The 16774-nt window shown below is 43.4% G+C and overlaps 2 protein-coding genes across 2 annotated transcripts in view; one reads left to right on the forward strand and one right to left on the reverse strand.

The window, feature by feature from the left end:
* The window catches only part of PHYHIPL (phytanoyl-CoA 2-hydroxylase interacting protein like), a 959792-nt gene that overhangs the window by 793184 nt on the left and 149834 nt on the right, over window positions 1–16774 (reverse strand). The window lies entirely within an intron of this gene.
* The window catches only part of LOC122816238 (embryonic polyadenylate-binding protein-like), a 61613-nt gene continuing 51771 nt past the window's right edge, over window positions 6933–16774 (forward strand). The window contains exon 1 of the mRNA XM_044088981.1: window positions 6933–7052. Coding sequence (XP_043944916.1) covers window positions 6953–7052 — 100 coding nt within the window. The 5' untranslated portion in view covers window positions 6933–6952. The remainder of the gene's footprint in view (window positions 7053–16774) is intronic.

Here is a 16774-nt window from a genome sequence, read left to right on the forward strand (position 1 = left end):
TGAATTGTAATAGAAATGGTTCGTGTGGAAGTCATTCAGCCTCAACATGGATAACAAAGCTAAGTTAAAAAATGTTATAAGAGGGAAAAGAAGAATACTGGGGCAAAAACAGCGAAAAGGATGTTGGGATGCATGTAGAGAGTAATTTTTATGCACATATACTCGTATGTGCTGCCATGTAACACAGACATTTTGAAAATGTAGAACATTTTGAACTGTCTACAATTTGGAGATTAAACTGTCACATACTTGGTATGCACTCCTTTATCCAGATTCTTTAGTTGTCTTTTTACTCTTCAAAGTCGTGGACTTCTGCATTGGGATACCATTTTAAAATCATCTTTTTCCACGTGTAATCACTCCATAACCAGCAAGTCCAGTCCCTGTTGCCCACTAATCCACCAATGTTCCCCTTTTCCTAACATCTGAGGACATTAGCTATGAGAAGGTGACAGTTAATTTTAAGCTGCTATTTTGGTGGGAAAAGGGCACTTTTCCCATTTCCTGACAGGTATGGGTCCCATGTTAGGTCATCTCATAGATGTATGCTTCTGCATATCTAGTATGCCTAGTTAGACACCAGGGCTCTTTGTTAATCTCATGTCAGCACTTCCCACTTTTTGCATGGAGTGTGTTCATTCTTGCAGTCTGATTCATACTCTGCTCCTGCAACAGGATAAATATTACTGTCCTTCAGAAAACGCAAGCTAATGCCTGTTTGCTTCTTAGAGTTTGTCTAGCACCGAGCACAATCATTAAAGCTTATTTCTGTGGCCATAGTCCAAGCTTTATCTCTCAGTGTAGTAGAGCTTCCACCACCTTTGTGTTTGTGGCCATAAGATGCCCAGTTAAACATTGCACTAGTTTTACTGCAGAAATTCACTTCACAGACAAATGTTCTGTATACTAAGACCGTTAACGTGCTATATAAACTAGATTACCTGAAGTACCAGAAGTGGGAAAAGGGGGTTGAGTTTTGGTCTGGAAGGCAACAAACACTGACCTTTTTTTGAGCACAAAAATTCAGAACCAATCTATGAACAGTTTCACCCTTGCAAATTAGCCCCTCTTCCTCTCCCAAAGGCTTCATTACAGTAAGGTCTATTGAATAGAAACCCAAGTACCAAATGGGCATTTGGTCCACACACACGACCCTGGTATTAAAACAGTCCAACCCACATGCCCCTTCTTTTCCCATTTCACTACTCTGAAATACCAAACACTGTGCTGGCAATCTATATTTATTTACAAGAAGCACTTTTTTGGGGGGGGGTGCCTATACCATTCGTGCCATTATTTTCTAAATCAGAGGTATTGTGCAACACAAGTCTTTTTCTAGCAATACCACATGTATTTTCTTTTTCTACCAATGTGGCCTCTGAAATTTCTCAGTTGTGGAATTGTAGGAGCATGAGGGAAGTTTAGACTCCTGCAGGTATGCATATTTAAACATGCAATATTCAAATTCAAAACATTTTTGAAATTTTTACCCTTTTTTTGTTTTATTGCATGTTTTTCTTAATTATATGATTTTTAGGTATCACAGATGGGCTTTGATACGTGTTCATATGTTTTTGGCAGCTTCATTGATATCCAAAGCTAAGAATATGAGCTCATGGTGTCTGGCTCCTCAACAGTACATTTCTCCCTATGATACGCCTGTCCTAACAGGCTGCATATACTCATTTTGAGGATGTCCTTGATTTGTACACAAGTGTTGTAACTGAACCTGAAGTTCTGTTCAAACAACATAAATTTGACTCTTCTCTGTTATCCACAAGAAAAATAAAGACAGCATGCTGCTTCACAGCTTCCATGTAAAGGCCCTGTGAACAAACAAGTTCTTCCATTGCAGTCATGAAGTTTTCAAAGAGTTCTAGAGGTGATATTTTAGTAAAGATTTGAACTGTGCTGTTATCTACAGAAGTTCCACACAACAAATGGGTTGAACCATTCAGTGTAGCTCTAGAAGATCTTTAACTAGTAGTTAGCTTGATTCTTGTGTCTGGTAGTAATGTGGTAACTTGGTGGTATTACGGTAATAGATATGTCTACAACTCTTTTGAAAGTCCAGGTGAACACTTGCACTTTTTTTTAAAACTTAATGAAATAAAAATAAATATACAGTTTGGGTGAACCATAAGAAAACTTTGAGCCACTAAAGTAAAAGGTCAACACTTTCGTGTACCAAGTTTTTTATGAGCTGCAGAATTCTTCACGTCAATGCTTATACTTCAGTAATGGTGTTTCTTAACTATTTCTTAGCTGAACTGTGTTTAGTACAAAGCAACTTTCCCACCGCTAAGATCAAAGGTGTAATACATTTGTCAGGTTGTGATAGGGAGGGGGAGGTATCGAGGTCAGTCTAAAAGGGAGTGGGTGTTGGAGATGAGCGAGGAATGGCAGAAGTCATGGGAATGGATTGTGGTATTTGAATTTGGAAAGTCTAGACTTGTGTGGCTTGGACATGGTAAAGAGGCTGTGCTTTCACCCAAGTGTTGACCTTTATTAGGTCAACTGGCCACGAGAGTGGACCATTGTGAGAGTTGCTAATATTGTGTAGGTCTGTGAGGAGAGCATGGTGAGAGGGAGCTTTAGTGACAAAGTCCTGCTAATAATGACAAACTTGTATCAACTGTTGAGATGGTCTGCAGTCCGTGCTAAACCAAATTAAAATCATAAAGTGCAAACTAGGTAAGCAAACTTGAGTGTGCTAACAGTAGCAGTCTCTCTAATAGTGTGTGCACTCGCGTGTGAACCCTTCTTATAGTCAACTGTTAAAGACCGCATCTGTTTTGCTGACACTTTGGATGACAGAACAAGTGGTCAACAACTGTGTGAGATTGCTACATTACTGGAGTTGAGGAATATTTATTTTACCCTGTGTTGTGTGAAGTTGGAAGTTAGAATATATAATTAGCAGGGAGTGGAGGGTTCAGAGGGGGGCTTACCGCCTGCAAAAAAAGTTTTTTTTTTTCTTGCATGCTCCAATGTTCTATTAAAAAGGACATGCAGTGACTTGTCTATTTCTTCAGTTTTTTTGTCTGTGTTGGCGACGTCAACATTTGGGTGGTTAGATTATTTAAAGTACACCCATATATGCATACATTTAAAAAGTCCTGTTATTCAGTAAGACTGAAAATTTAAACCAGATGGAAGCAAGGTACAGAGTTGGGAGGTGCATAGGATATTAGTGTATGTTTAATGAGATGGGATAAAAGACCAAACCTAGTGCACAGGTTGTAAGGATGAAAGTTCATCTTGGAGGGTCAGTGTTGCCTAGGTACTAGGACTGCACAGGGAGAAAATAGTCCCATAGGTTAGGTGAAAGAACTGGAGTGGGGTTTAGAAGTATGAATGAGGAGAGAAGAGAGTGAGCACTTACCTGTGTTCATCCTGTGGACCTAGCAGATTGGTTAACTTCTGCAGGGGTGTGGACAGTGCAAACAACAGTTCTGCTTGGGCAGTAGTTGGGTTATCGAGGAAAATACTATCAGAATCTTGAACTAAAACAGACAATGAAAATCTGTGCTTGGGTGCTCAGTGTCCAGAGTTCCTGTGTGAAACTTTCTCCGGTTTCCCCATACTGTCACTGCACAGCACCAGGTGAGTCCTAGATTGGAATTCACCAATCAGATCTGTGTATGTTATCACAAGGTCCATGTAAATCCTAGCTGGTGGTAGATAGTAGCCATGATGGATGTGTTCTAATGGGAAGGCCCTCGTTAGTCCCAGGTGAATGGGTTAGTAGTAGTCCTGATGTTTCACAGGTCTAAAGTGGAGGTGGCTTTTGATGGAAGACATCTGTCCAGGGAGTTTACTTGTATGTTGTCTGATCTGCCACTCAGTTTTGTGTTAAATGGTCTCTCCAGATCCCCAGTCTAGAACAGTGGGAACAATATCCAGTGTATGAAATGGGAAGGTTTTGAAGTTGGAGGCACAGCTGTAGATGTCTGTAGACTTATTTGATGATTGCTTCTTTAATGTAGTGTGCATATTTTCAGATTTTGTTTTTGCAGGCAGGGTTCTAGATGTCTTCTGAATGTAGAAGGCTGGTCAATAACATTTTCCAAGATAAACCACTGTTGTGGTTTTGCAGCCAAGTGTCTTGAAGTGTGTTGTGAAGAAATGACATTTTTTGTGAGAAAAAGCAAGAGTGGAATCAGTCTTGAATTAAAATGGAGTTCCTTTGATCTCTTCTCCTGACATAAGCATATTCCTATGCTTAGCTATGCCAAATCAAAACCAGAATCAGTTACTTAGTATGGTCAAGGTTGTGGTAAGAAGGCACAGGGATGTACTGTCAGCAGCATCTTGCAGAAACCTGTATTCTTTGATCAGTCAGCTGAAAATTGTTTCATTCATACTGTCATTTTGCTGTCTGTCTTAAAGCTCTCCCTTTGCTCAGGGAGAGACAGGTGTATTTCTTGGTCTCCCACGATTGTTTTCTTCCTTGGCTGAAATCTGTTTTGTTTTAATATGTTCTTGTTATGCTGCTGAACTACTGGTCAGAGTGTATAATGACGTAGCTCTGTCTGCAGTTACCACAAGCATATGCGCCAAGTGGTAGAGGGGGTTCTTTGGGCATGGTCTCATAATCTGGATGTTGGTCTTGATTTAAGCTTCCTGGATCTCTTGTAGGCGAAAAGGTGGTACTGTTTCCTGAATGCCACTGACCTGTTGCTTATCCTCCAGTTGTTACAGATAATAGTTTGCATTTTTGCATCTGTAGTGTAGCTCCCAACCATACTTTTCCTTTTGGTGAATTCTAGTGTTTTGTAAGTGCCTCCTTGTAGACTTCTCTCTAGGAAGTCCAGAGCTTCCTGTGGTTCAGATGCCTTCATGTTAAGCCTACGGATCCAATGTGTCCAGTGTTAGTCTGTAGTCTCATTCCAGAAAGTCCATGATCAAATTATCTGTGTTCTGAGATAGTTTACTGAATTATGTGGAGAGTCTGGCTAGTCTCAGAGGTTGATTTGATTAAACTGTATTTGGTGAATGGTGGGTATGTGCTTATAACATGCAGGTACTTCATGGACAGTTTGAGGCAAATGTCACTGAAGAGTCGTGTTGCTTGAATTTTTAAACTGTCATGTCCAGCTGGTGTCTGTGTGGTATTTAACTTCAAGAAATGTGTTGAGCTTTCAATACATTTAATGAATTCACTTAGAATGTCCAGAGTGGATTTGCCTGTGATGAAAATTGAATAAAATGAAGATAACTGGTTGTATCCCTTTGGAAGTCTGTTTTGTGTGGTTTGAGTCTCCCACCTAGTGCTGGATAGGTTAAGGGCCATGGCTGCCCCTATTGCAGTGCCCTTTTTCTGTTTTATAGTTGTTTTTTGGCATTTCCTGGTTAGGGGTCGCCACAGCGGAACTCCGGTCTGCTAATGATTGGTAGTAGATTTTTGAGGTGCCAGCTCGATGCCCAACCTTCAAGGAAGGCATGCCCATTCTACGCATGTCTTTCGAACACTACTCAACTGCGAGGTGGACATGCAGACTCTACACAGAAGGTGCTCCAGCCGAGAATCGAATGAGAACCTCTTGCTGTGAGGCAACAACACTACCACTGCACCACTGCGGCTTAATGTAGTACCTCCTACAAATTTCAAGTGGTTTTGGCTGAGAACCTACTTCAGGAAGATAACTGGCTGTGGTATTAATATAGAAGTCATGAGGTAGCCCTGTGTAGAGACCAGTATTTTTGAGCTTAGGGGTAGAAAGTTACATTGCATTGAAACTGTTTTATTATAATTTGAGGCTTAGTGGTATTCATGTAAGAAATAGAGTTGAGAAACACACTGGCATGAACACTAATCTGAAGACATTTGCAGCTGTTGAAAATAGTTTGGTAGACAAAAGCACTTATGAAACTTTGAGCCGATAAGATGAAAGATTTTAGTTAATCAAAGCTGCTGTTTTTATTCATTCTGTGATATAGCCACCAGAAGCTTACTGCACAGAGTTCTGGACTATCAGTTTTCCTGTCCCCCACACACACACCACCCTTCAGCTTTTGAGTTGTAGACAAAAAAAAACTTGGATACAAAAAGTGAACATTTGACTTTGTCTAAGTAGTAAAATGTATGTGACGCACTGGTGTCCATCAGTAAAATAACTCTGAATATGTCAGGAGAGCATTCCAAGTATTATAATAAGCAAATAGCCTGGGTGAAACAAGGAGTTATCCCACTTCCCAGAGTATTTTTGCCCTCTGCACCTTCTTGTGTATAGTATCATAGGAGGTTGCTAGGCTACTGGCCATGAGACCCTTTTGAGCCTATCCAAGAGTTTATGCCCATGTTTCCAAGGTCAGCACCTGCATCCCCCCTGTCAAGCATGGACACATTTTCTATTTCTCATCCAATCATCCAGGTTACAGTTAAAAGAGGATAGAGGGGTAGTCTGCTTAACATGAAGAGGGAGTCTATTCTACAGATGGGGGAGTCTCTGGGACACTGGTTCTATTAATATCACAGGCCAGGTTAGGTCCCGAGTGTGCATTACATGTGTGGAGGTTGATTTGCGGATATGCCACATTTCCAATAGGCGGGGTCCAAGATGGCCCTAAAAGCCATCTTGTTTAATACTGTATCTTGTCACATAGCCTTAGGAGAAGTCTGATAGAATGGAGTGTTTGTAGCAGGACATGAAACTGGTATACAGTTACTACTGTGGCATTTGCCAGGGTAAAGTATAATTACTAGAACAAACAGAAAAGTATGCTCTGCACTTCATCTTAGGGTGGGGCTGTTATTTTTGTTTGGTTGGTACCATTATTGCTAGTTTAAAATGTAGGATGTGTAACCAAAAAGAAATTTGCTTTTGAAACTGGTTTCTGACTTTGCCATGATGCATTAAATTGTAAGACCACTTGACCAAGTAAGGGGGTTTTTATCCGAGTTCTGAGAGGTTTATTTCTTGCAGCTTCTTATGTTACTGCTACACCTATGATGAGGACCACAACACGACGCCCTTCTGCCACAATCAGCACAATGAGGCAGGCATCTACGCAGGCACCTCGAGTTCTAACCAATACTCAGAGAGTGGGTAAGTTCCAAGTGTTTGTAATATTTTTTTTCAGTTGGTGCAGTCTTGACATCATTTTGGGTTCATGATTTAATGCCAGCACATTTTGTTTGAAAGCCTTTTTAAGTCTGTCTTTTTACCCTTTTACATCTTTTAGACAATGTGTTGATGTCCTGTCTTGCCTTCATTCTGTACTAGCTGGGTTCAGAACCAATCAGTAGTTCCGACTCTGCCTATACAAAAGCTCGAGGACTTCCTCTGGCTTGTGGCTGTAGCCCAATCCCATCATGCTTCGAGAAGATTACCCAGATCTCATTTGCCGCTAAACAAGATCGGGTGCTTTCAGTCAAGCTCTGGCTAACTGTAAATTATATTTTCTAATTGATCGTTAAATTGTTCTGTATTCGAACCTTTGTAGAGTGTTGGTAGCTTTATTCTAATTCATTTTTGTATAGTTCACCTTATTGTTGGCTGTTTACTGTGGCAGTCATTTCTACCGCTAGGCCTTTTTTACTCCTATCCCAGCTATCCATTTTTCTAATTATCCAAGCTCATTTAAATTAGAAAGCTTGGTGAAAACGCTGATATTTTTTTCTTCTGCTAGCTCATTTGTGTTTTTTCTTGTTCCCTGAGGTAGCTCATTTAAGTTAGAGGGCTTCCTTTGGCCTGTTTAAATTAGAGGGCCTTCCTTCCCTTGTTTTTGTTTTTTTTTCTCTCCCATTCTTGTAGACGCAAGTTTGTTTAAATTGGAGAGCTGCTGTCATCTTTGCTTCACATTTATGGAGTTTGCTGTTGTGGTTTTAAAAAAAAAAAAAAAAAAAAAAATTTTCCTCTATTTGTTTTCACTGTTTGTTGGTAGTACCATTGGTTCACTATGTCTAAAGATTCAAGAGTCAAAACATTCTGGCTTTAAAAAATGCAGTAAATGTAGGAGAAAATGTCTTTGACAGACTGCCGCACTAGTTACGTTTGTTTAGGTGCAGTCCACCTTCATGAGTAATGTGCTTTTTTTTGTCATGCCTTTAGGTCCATGGATTTGCTGGAGAGAAAACAAACTTATATTAAGAGGGTTAGTAAAGACTCCTTTCATAGAGGCTATAGAAGAGACTCAGAGTACGTCCAAGTCTCCAAAATCCCCATCTTCCAGGTCTTAGAAGTCGGGAAAGAGAGGATTTACCTCTCTACCTCACTTGAACTGACCAAGAAAGTTGCAAAAGGTGTATCCTCTGACCAGAAGGCTTTCGGGCCCAAAAAATCTTCCTCCTCAGCTCCAATTATGGCTTCAGGGCCAAAGGAGTTTCATATTCGGAGCTGGTCCCCAGTTCTGAAACCAGTCTCCCCAACTCTCTTTGCTACAGTCAGTGAGATCTCCTACCCCCTCCTCTCAGTCCTCCAGGAGCCAATCGATGATGTGGCTCGTGTGGTGAAGAGATTTTTTACAGGCACTGGCACTAGCCAAGTTGCTGTCGACTCCAACCCAGGGAGATTCGGAGCCGACAAAGATCACCCCTCCCCTTCAATGATTCTTCCTTCAACCTGATCTGGGATTTCTGAGCCAGAATGTCTGAATCCGACTGAAGTGGAACAGTTGGTGCCAAGAACTGCACCAGGATCTTCAAGTCTAACTACCACTGCTCTGACTACCTTGGTTCCATTGGAATTTGATGAGTCTAGGAGCTGTCGTTCTCTGCTCGGGTCCAGAGAAGGGGAGTCAGATTGGACACTTGTCTGATCTGAACTTGCCTCTTGGGGCTTCGGCGCAGGTGAGCTTGGCTTCTACATCAGCCTTGGAGCCCACAGTTTTGGTCCCCATGATGCCTTCTAGTTCTTCAGAGCAGGAACCTTCACTGGATCAGGGCTGGGGGGCCTTCAAACTGATGAGGAGAGTGCTGTCACCTCAAGCATCTCCACTGTCAGATTCAGGTATTCTTCCCCCTAAATTGCCAGGGTCTGTCTCAGTGCCATCGCATCCACACAGATGTGAAGACCCAAAGCCCCATTGGGTGAAGCGCTCTCTTCTAAAACCTTTCAGATTATCCCTCTGAAGAGGTCCCTTGAAAGAAATTATGCAAGAGGAAGCATTTTGACTCCCCAGAGGAGTCCATCACATCCGATATGGACCTCGAGTCAGAAGGGTCCCCACGGTCACCCTCTGAGGACGTCTCCTTTGCAGACATCCTAGAAATTCTTAAACGGAGAGGTGGCTGAAGGTCCATCACCCCTTCTGAGGACAAGTCTGTATACCTGGAGGCTTTCAGGTCTCGCCTTTCCACCTTATGAGTGTTGCAACCTTTTCACCAGCTCATGAATGTAGTTAGTCGAAAGGCGTGGGAGTCTCCGGACTCAATGGAACTTGTTCCTAGGAGGCCAGTTAAGTTCATTACCACCTGTTCGGACATGCAGTTCCTTAACTGTGTCTCAGTAGATGCTATGATGCTGTCAGCAGCCACCAAGAAGGAGCTTTCAGAAACATCCTCCTCTGTCCATCTGCCGAACAAGGAGTCTCATATGATGGACAGATATGAAAAGCGCAACTTTTCCACGTCATTTCCTCTCAGGTCATTGAACTACCTGACCCATTTTACTAGGCTTCACAGTGATCTCCTGAAGGAACTACTAGGTACCCTCCAAGGTTCTGTAGCTGCGGGGGTTTCGGACAAGGTTTTCTCTCAGCTCTCCACCTTAAATTCAGTGGTAAACTCCTCCTTGAGGCTCACTTCTTATACAACTGAGGGAGCAAGTAGGGCAGTGGGTACAGGAATTTCCTTAAGGGGACATTCCTGGATGCACTTATGTGATTTTGCGAAGCCCTTTAAGTCGTCTTTAAACAACGCCCCTTTTGACGGCTCGTCCTTGTTCGGGCCAATAGTTAGACACACTAACCAGGTGTGAACAAGAAGAAAAGACTCTGTCTGCCATTGGAGTCCATTTTTCCCTTCCTAGCAGACCTTACCCCAAAGGTCAGAAGGGGGAAATGTGGTTCAACAATTGGCTTAAGTATTGGTGTCATTCAAAGGGGATCCAATGCCTGTCAGCCTGGGATGACATGCTCGACAAGCCACGTGCTTCGCTAGGGACGGCTTGCACCTGTCACCCCTGGGCTTTCGGATATTGGCAAAGGCTCTTGACACCCCCATAGTGCCTTTTTTAGGAAGGCTCAAAAGACAAACCCACCTCCATAGGTATCACAAGGGATAAAAAACTGAGTAATGCTACTCAACGCCAGAAGTCTAAACCTCAAGATGCACGCACTCGAAACTCTCCTTAGCATGGAGAACATCGATATCTATGCAGTAACAGAAACCTGGTTCAAGGCTCCCGAGAGCACCCCAGCACTACCAGGTTATACCTCATACCATGCTTTTCGGCCCCAAAACTTGGACCGAACCACAAAAGGAGGGGGGGAGTATCAATATTAGTCAAAGATACCCACACCTCCAGGTTGGTGGCACAGCACGAAGCATCAGAGACTATCCATGTGCAACTAACAGTGGGTAAAGCTGCCTTCCAGTTTATAGCCTGCTACAGACCACCCTCCCAAACCCAGGAACCCCACTCGGCCTTGCTGAGAACACTGAAAAATATGAAGGTCTCTCCAAACAACATTATATTGGGCGACTTCAACTACCCAAACATAGACTGGGAGCATTACTCTAGCTCCAACACCCTAGCCCAAAGGTTCCTAGAATTTATAAACTCAAATGCTATGGAACAACTTGTTACCACTCCCACAAGAGGGGAAAACATACTGGACCTGATCATTACCAACATGGGAACTCTATGCTCCAGACCAGAAGTGTATCCCTCACTGGTAAGATCAGACCATAAACTAATCTCACTGGATATTCACATCCTGACCCCACCCCCTGCCCAGAAAACCACATTGAAAAACTTCTCTAAAGCAAATTTCACACTCCTCAAAACTGAGGTGGAATCATTCAAAGCCCCCGGGCCTGTGGAAAATACGGCCCAGACCGCAGAATCCTTTATAAACTCATTCTATGAACACCTTCAGGAATGCATGGATCATGCAATCCCAAATAAAACCAAGACCCAATCCTCCAAAGGCAGACGTCCTGTCTGGTGGACCCCAGCCATAAACAAACTATACAATAGAAGGAGGAAGCTTACTACATGATAGAGCAAAATCCCAAAAAGGGAAGGCATCTCTGATCAGTATTAGCAAAAAACTACGGGCACTCATAAAATTGTCTAAGGCCAGCTTCGAGAGAAAAATTGCACAGAACACCAAGGATAATCACAAAGCTATCTTTAGTTATGTTAGGAACCTGGGTGGGAATTCCCAGATATGCTCAGAATTAGTCCAAAATTACAAACAATACACTGAACCCACAGACATTGCCAACATCCTAGCTGACAGGTTCAGTGCAAACTTCTCCCCCCCTCCCCACCAAAAGGGCAAATATCTATCCCAGCAGAGTGCTGCCCCCCTGACATCTCAGATGCTCAGGTAAGAGCCACCCTCTCCAAAGCAAAAAACACAGCATCAATGGGACCAGACGGTGTCCCGGGCTGCGTCCTACATGAACTCCAAGAAGAGCTAAACCCAAACATAAAACTACTGTTCAATCTCAGCCTTACTACAGGATATGTACCCAAAGAGTGGCATACAGCAACAGTGGTCCCTCTCCACAAAGGTGGTGCCTCAACAGATCCTGGAAACTATCACCCCATAAGCCTGACTAGCTTGACCTGCAAAGCTATGGAAAGGATCATCATGGACCTCATAAATAAAGATATTGGGGACCTACAGACACTGGATCCTACCCAGTTCGGCTTTAAGGGCATATCCTGCCTCTTAAACCTGGTCAATTTCTTTGAAACAGTCACCAAGGCCATTGACTAGGTGAAGGTGGTCCACACAGCCTACCTGGACCTCGCAAAAGCCTTCGATACAGTACCCCACTCGGGCATTATAGATGAGCTCACCAGCTTAAATATAAACCCCTATGTCACTAGATGGGTTGCAAACTGGCTCAAGGACAGAACCCACATGGTTAGAATTGCTGGAGCCATGTCGGACTCCAAACCAGTTACAAGTGGCATCCCACAAGGCTCAGTCCTGGGACCTCTCTTGTTCGGTATATATATTTCTCGGAGGTACAAGCCAACACGGAAGGACTGTGGCTGACCAAGTTCACAGATGACTGCAAACTGGGTGCCATAATCGACTCCAGCCGACACAAGCATCCTCCAAAAGGGCCTCATAGAAACAGACAACTGGTGCCAGAGCCATGGCCTCAAGCTAAATGCCAGAAAGAGTATAGTCATCCCCTTTGGCAAAAACAAAGTGCCCACAAATTACCACATAGGTGGTAATCCATTAAGTACGGAAGAAGTAATTAGGGACCTGGGGACCCAAGTTGATAGCAGTCTCTCATTTGACAACCACGTGGCCAAAGTGGTTAGAAAAACATTTTATATAGCCCACCTAATCATGAAGGGATTCACATCTAGATCAGGGGAGGTCATCGTGCCTCTTTAGTCATCCCTCATCACGCCCATAATTGAGTACAATGCCCCTTTTGGGATGTACCTTACCAGACACCTGCAGCAACTGGAAAGAACCCAAAAATACCTCACCAAGAGGATCAAAGGGCTCAGATGCCATATGCTGCCCGGTTAAAGAAACTCCAGCTCTACTCAGTGGCATACCGCCTGCTCAGAGACCATCTGTGCCTGACGTATAAAGCCATGTCCAACCCGGAATTAATGGACATGCTGCACCTCAGAAAATCCAAATCTCATCGAGCTACGCACTCGAGAGACTTGAACCTCAGCACTGAAATAAATAGGACATGCTGGAGGGACAGATACATAACCCAGAGGCTCCCTTCACTCTGGAATAAAATCCCAGTCCAGGTTAGGCAGAGTCCCTCACTGACTCTCCACAAGAGGAATCTTGATGAGTGGATGGGAGGATCATAGGTTTACCCCGGGTATCACTTCTGTGTCACTGTTAGACAGAGGCACAGTATACTAATCTCGAAAAAGGGCATAGCAAAATTTAAAATGGGTGGCGAAAGCCAAACACACTCTGGCTAGGCTTATAAATGCCCTAGGGCAGATAGCCTAGTATGAACCTATGAAAGTCCCAGAGAGCTTTCTAGGACACACGTGTGGATCCTTCCTTCAGGAGCAGAGAGAGAAGTAACAATGGAAGATGCCAATCGTGATGGGGGGTGACAGAGACTCCTTCCTTGGTAAGTCCTTTCAGTGCTTCTGAAAGGAGACCCATCTGTCCGTCTCTGGAGCCAGTCGGGGGTCACTTACCTTTGTACCCATGTGCCTGGCTAGAAATAAGACAAATAGGTACAAACGATCTTATCCAGAGGCTATTACATTCCCTTTTCTTTTCCCCCTTAAAAACAAAATCAATCCCATATGTTCCGCCCAGTCAAAAGGGATCACACAGCTCTAGAAATACAAAAGTTGCTTGACAAAAGTCATCCAAGCTGTCCCCGCAGACCAAGTTTGATCCGGAATTTACTCAAGGTTCTTTTTAGTTCTGAAAAAGAGAGGGGACTGGAGAGTCATTTTGGATCTCAGTGGACTAAAGTCCATGAGGAAATCAAAGTTCCGGATGGTGACACTGCAGTAGATACTTCCCTTTCTGGGAAAAGACTATTGGATATGCTCGATAGATCTCCAGGATGCATACTACCATATCAAAATGGGCAGGTGATCTAGGAGTCATTTGCACTTTCAGCTGGGAGCCAGTCACTACCTGTTTCGAGCTCTGCCCTTTGGTCTCACCACAGCCCCCAGAGTGTTCACCAAATGCATGGCAGTAGTCACATCTCACTTGAGGCACCTAGGATTGAGTGTTTCCGTACCTAGATGACTGGCTAACTGCCACTACCAAGCATCTGCTAACAAGAGTGAAAGACAACACCATACAGCTTTGCTGTCATCCTAAGGATCACTATAAATTAAGAAAAATCTGCTTTGTTCCATCTCAGCATATCATCTGTATAGGAGCAGACCTCAATAACAAAGCAAATGTTGGCCAAGACTTCCACCGAAAGAGTTCAAGTACTTATGTCATGAAGTAAAAATTCTACTGTCCAAGAAAAAGGTGCAAGCAAGGACTGTCCAGAAAGTTTTGGGTACCATGGCAGCAGCAATAACTTTGATATTAGCACGTCTGCACATGAGAATTTTACAGTGACTGCTGTTGACTCAGTGGTCCATGCAGGAGTTACCCATGTCTCACCAAATTATTATCACAGAATCCTGCAAGAAGGACCTTCATTGGTGGCTTTATTCCACCCAGGTGACCCTAGGTCAACCATTTGTTTTTCCACATCCATTAGCCACAGTGACCACAGACACTTGCCAGATAGGGTGAGGGGGGGCATTATCTGGAAAGACTGTCTGGGGCACTTGGCAGGATCACGAGACCCACTTGCATATAAACGTCCTAGAGATGAGAGCAGTGCTTCTAGTGTTGCAAGCATTCCAAGACTCTCTTCCACTAGGAGCGATTGTGATACAGACAACATCTCAGTTGTGTGGTACATAAACAAGGAGGAACCAAGTCTTACTCCCTCTGTGAAGAGGCCCAAAGAGTATGGTAGTGGACATTGTCTTCCCAGTGCTTTCTGACAGCAGTGTACATCCTGGGGAAAGCCAACGTGATAGCAGACAAACTCAGCAGAACTATTCTGATGCCTTATGAGTGGTCCTTAAAACTGGAAGTAGCAGAAAAGATTTTCCAAAAATGGGGCCAGCCTTGCTACGATCTCTTTGCCACATCCATGAATGCCAAGTGCAGCAGCTACTTTGCTCTGATCTCCCCCCAGGGGGAGTTGCCAAGGGACTCACTCATACGTACGTAATTGGACTTCGGGTCTTCTCTATGCCCCCCCCCTTTTCCGTGATTCCCAAAGTTCTCCAGAAAGCCAGCTCTTTGGGAAAGAGTTTGATACTAGTCGCCCCATACTGGCCTCGTCAAATATGGTTCCCCTTTCCTTGGCCCCATCTCCAGGAGGAACTGTGGCTTCTGGACCCGGTTACAGACTTCCTGACTCATTCCATAGGGAAGCTCCATCAATCGGTTCAAACCCTCAAGTTGACAGCTTGGCTGCTCCAGTTCCACACATAGCCAGACTTCCTGACATTTCCCCTGCGGTGAAACGTATCTTGATTTCATCTCATAAGGCTTCAACCAGGAAATTATACTCAAGCAAATGGAAAAGATTTTCCCATTGGGCCTTTAATAACCACATTGATCCCTTTACTGTCCCTATAATGTCTGTCAGATTTCTTGGCAAAGCTTTTTAATGAGGGTGCAGCTGCTGTTACAGTCCAACTAGCAGCTGTATCCAATTACCATATAGGAGAAATGGGACTAAAAATAATGTCTCAGTCTTTGCAAAGCTTTTCCTGAAAGGTACCTTTTTACTTAGGCCGCCCATCAAAGACCCTCTAGAGCCATGGGACCTAAACTTTGTTTTATCTAGTTTGATTCTTCCTCCCTTCAAACCTGGATCATCCTGTGGCCTGAAGTTCATAGCATGGAGGACAACCCTTTTGGTAGCCATCACATCTGCTAGAAGGTTATCAGAACTACAAACATTGTCAGTAAGGCTCCCTACATGATTTTCCGTAAGGATAGATTATCTCTGCGAACAAACCCATCCTTCCTACCCAAAGTGTGCTCAGAATCTAACTCTAATCAATCCGTAGACTTACCAGTTTTTTCCCCAGCTATGGCAACAGGGCGAAGTATAAGCTACACCAGCTAGATGTGCACGGGCAATTGCGTTTCGACCTAGATGGAACAAAAGATTACAGGAAATGGGAACAGTTATTTAAATAATTTTCAGACAAAAAGGGTGCTCCGTTATCAAAGACCACACTTTCAAAATGGCTTACGGATTGCATTACCTTCACTTATAAATCTCAGAACAGAGAACTTCCCGGAAAAGTAAAAGGTCATTCTACAAGGGCAAAGTGAGGCTACCTATGGGTACTATTTGTGCTGCAGCAGCATGGGTAAAACCTCATGCCTTTATCACTCATTACAAAGTGGATTTGGCCTCCAGGAACAGAGCTTCCTTTGGGTCCACTGTTTTGAAGAATATTCTCCCTTGAGCCACCCAAAAAACTAGGGTCGCTGTCCCAGTACAGAATGAAGGTGAGATAGAAGAACAACACATAAAGAAGTTACGTACTCACCATAACATTCCATGTGTGTTGTACATTTCGCCTTCATTCGTACATCCCAGCCTTCATCCCGCAGGCTTTTGGTCCTGGAGGACTGAGCAGTTGTGATTGGAATATCATGTTTTCTGACTCTCCTTTGATTTGTTACATATGTAAATAGTTCCTCTCTCTAGTGATAAATACCTGCAAACAAGATATGGGTAATCTTCCTTAAGCATGATGGGATAGGGCTACGGTCACGAGCCGGTGGAAGTCCTCGAGCTTTTGTATAGGCTGAATTGGAACCGATAATCTGTTCATACCCAACCGAATGAAGGTGAGATGTATAACGCACATGGAGCTTTATAGTGAGTACATAACTTTTCTTATGACCTATATGTAGCTTCGTAACATACAAACAGTGGGTATTTAGAAGACTTTTTTGGCCTTTAGCACCTGTACCATCTAGACATTACAGCACCCTATTGCTGATTTTGCTTCAGTTAAATTTACTGTCCTAGATCACCTTATGACATTTCCCTCTTTCCACAAATATTAGCTTTCAGTATCAG

Source organism: Protopterus annectens, chromosome 12.part0 (genome assembly GCF_019279795.1).
Source record: "Protopterus annectens isolate FY-2018-M chromosome 12.part0, PAN1.0, whole genome shotgun sequence".
Classification (NCBI taxonomy): Eukaryota; Metazoa; Chordata; order Ceratodontiformes; family Protopteridae; genus Protopterus; species Protopterus annectens.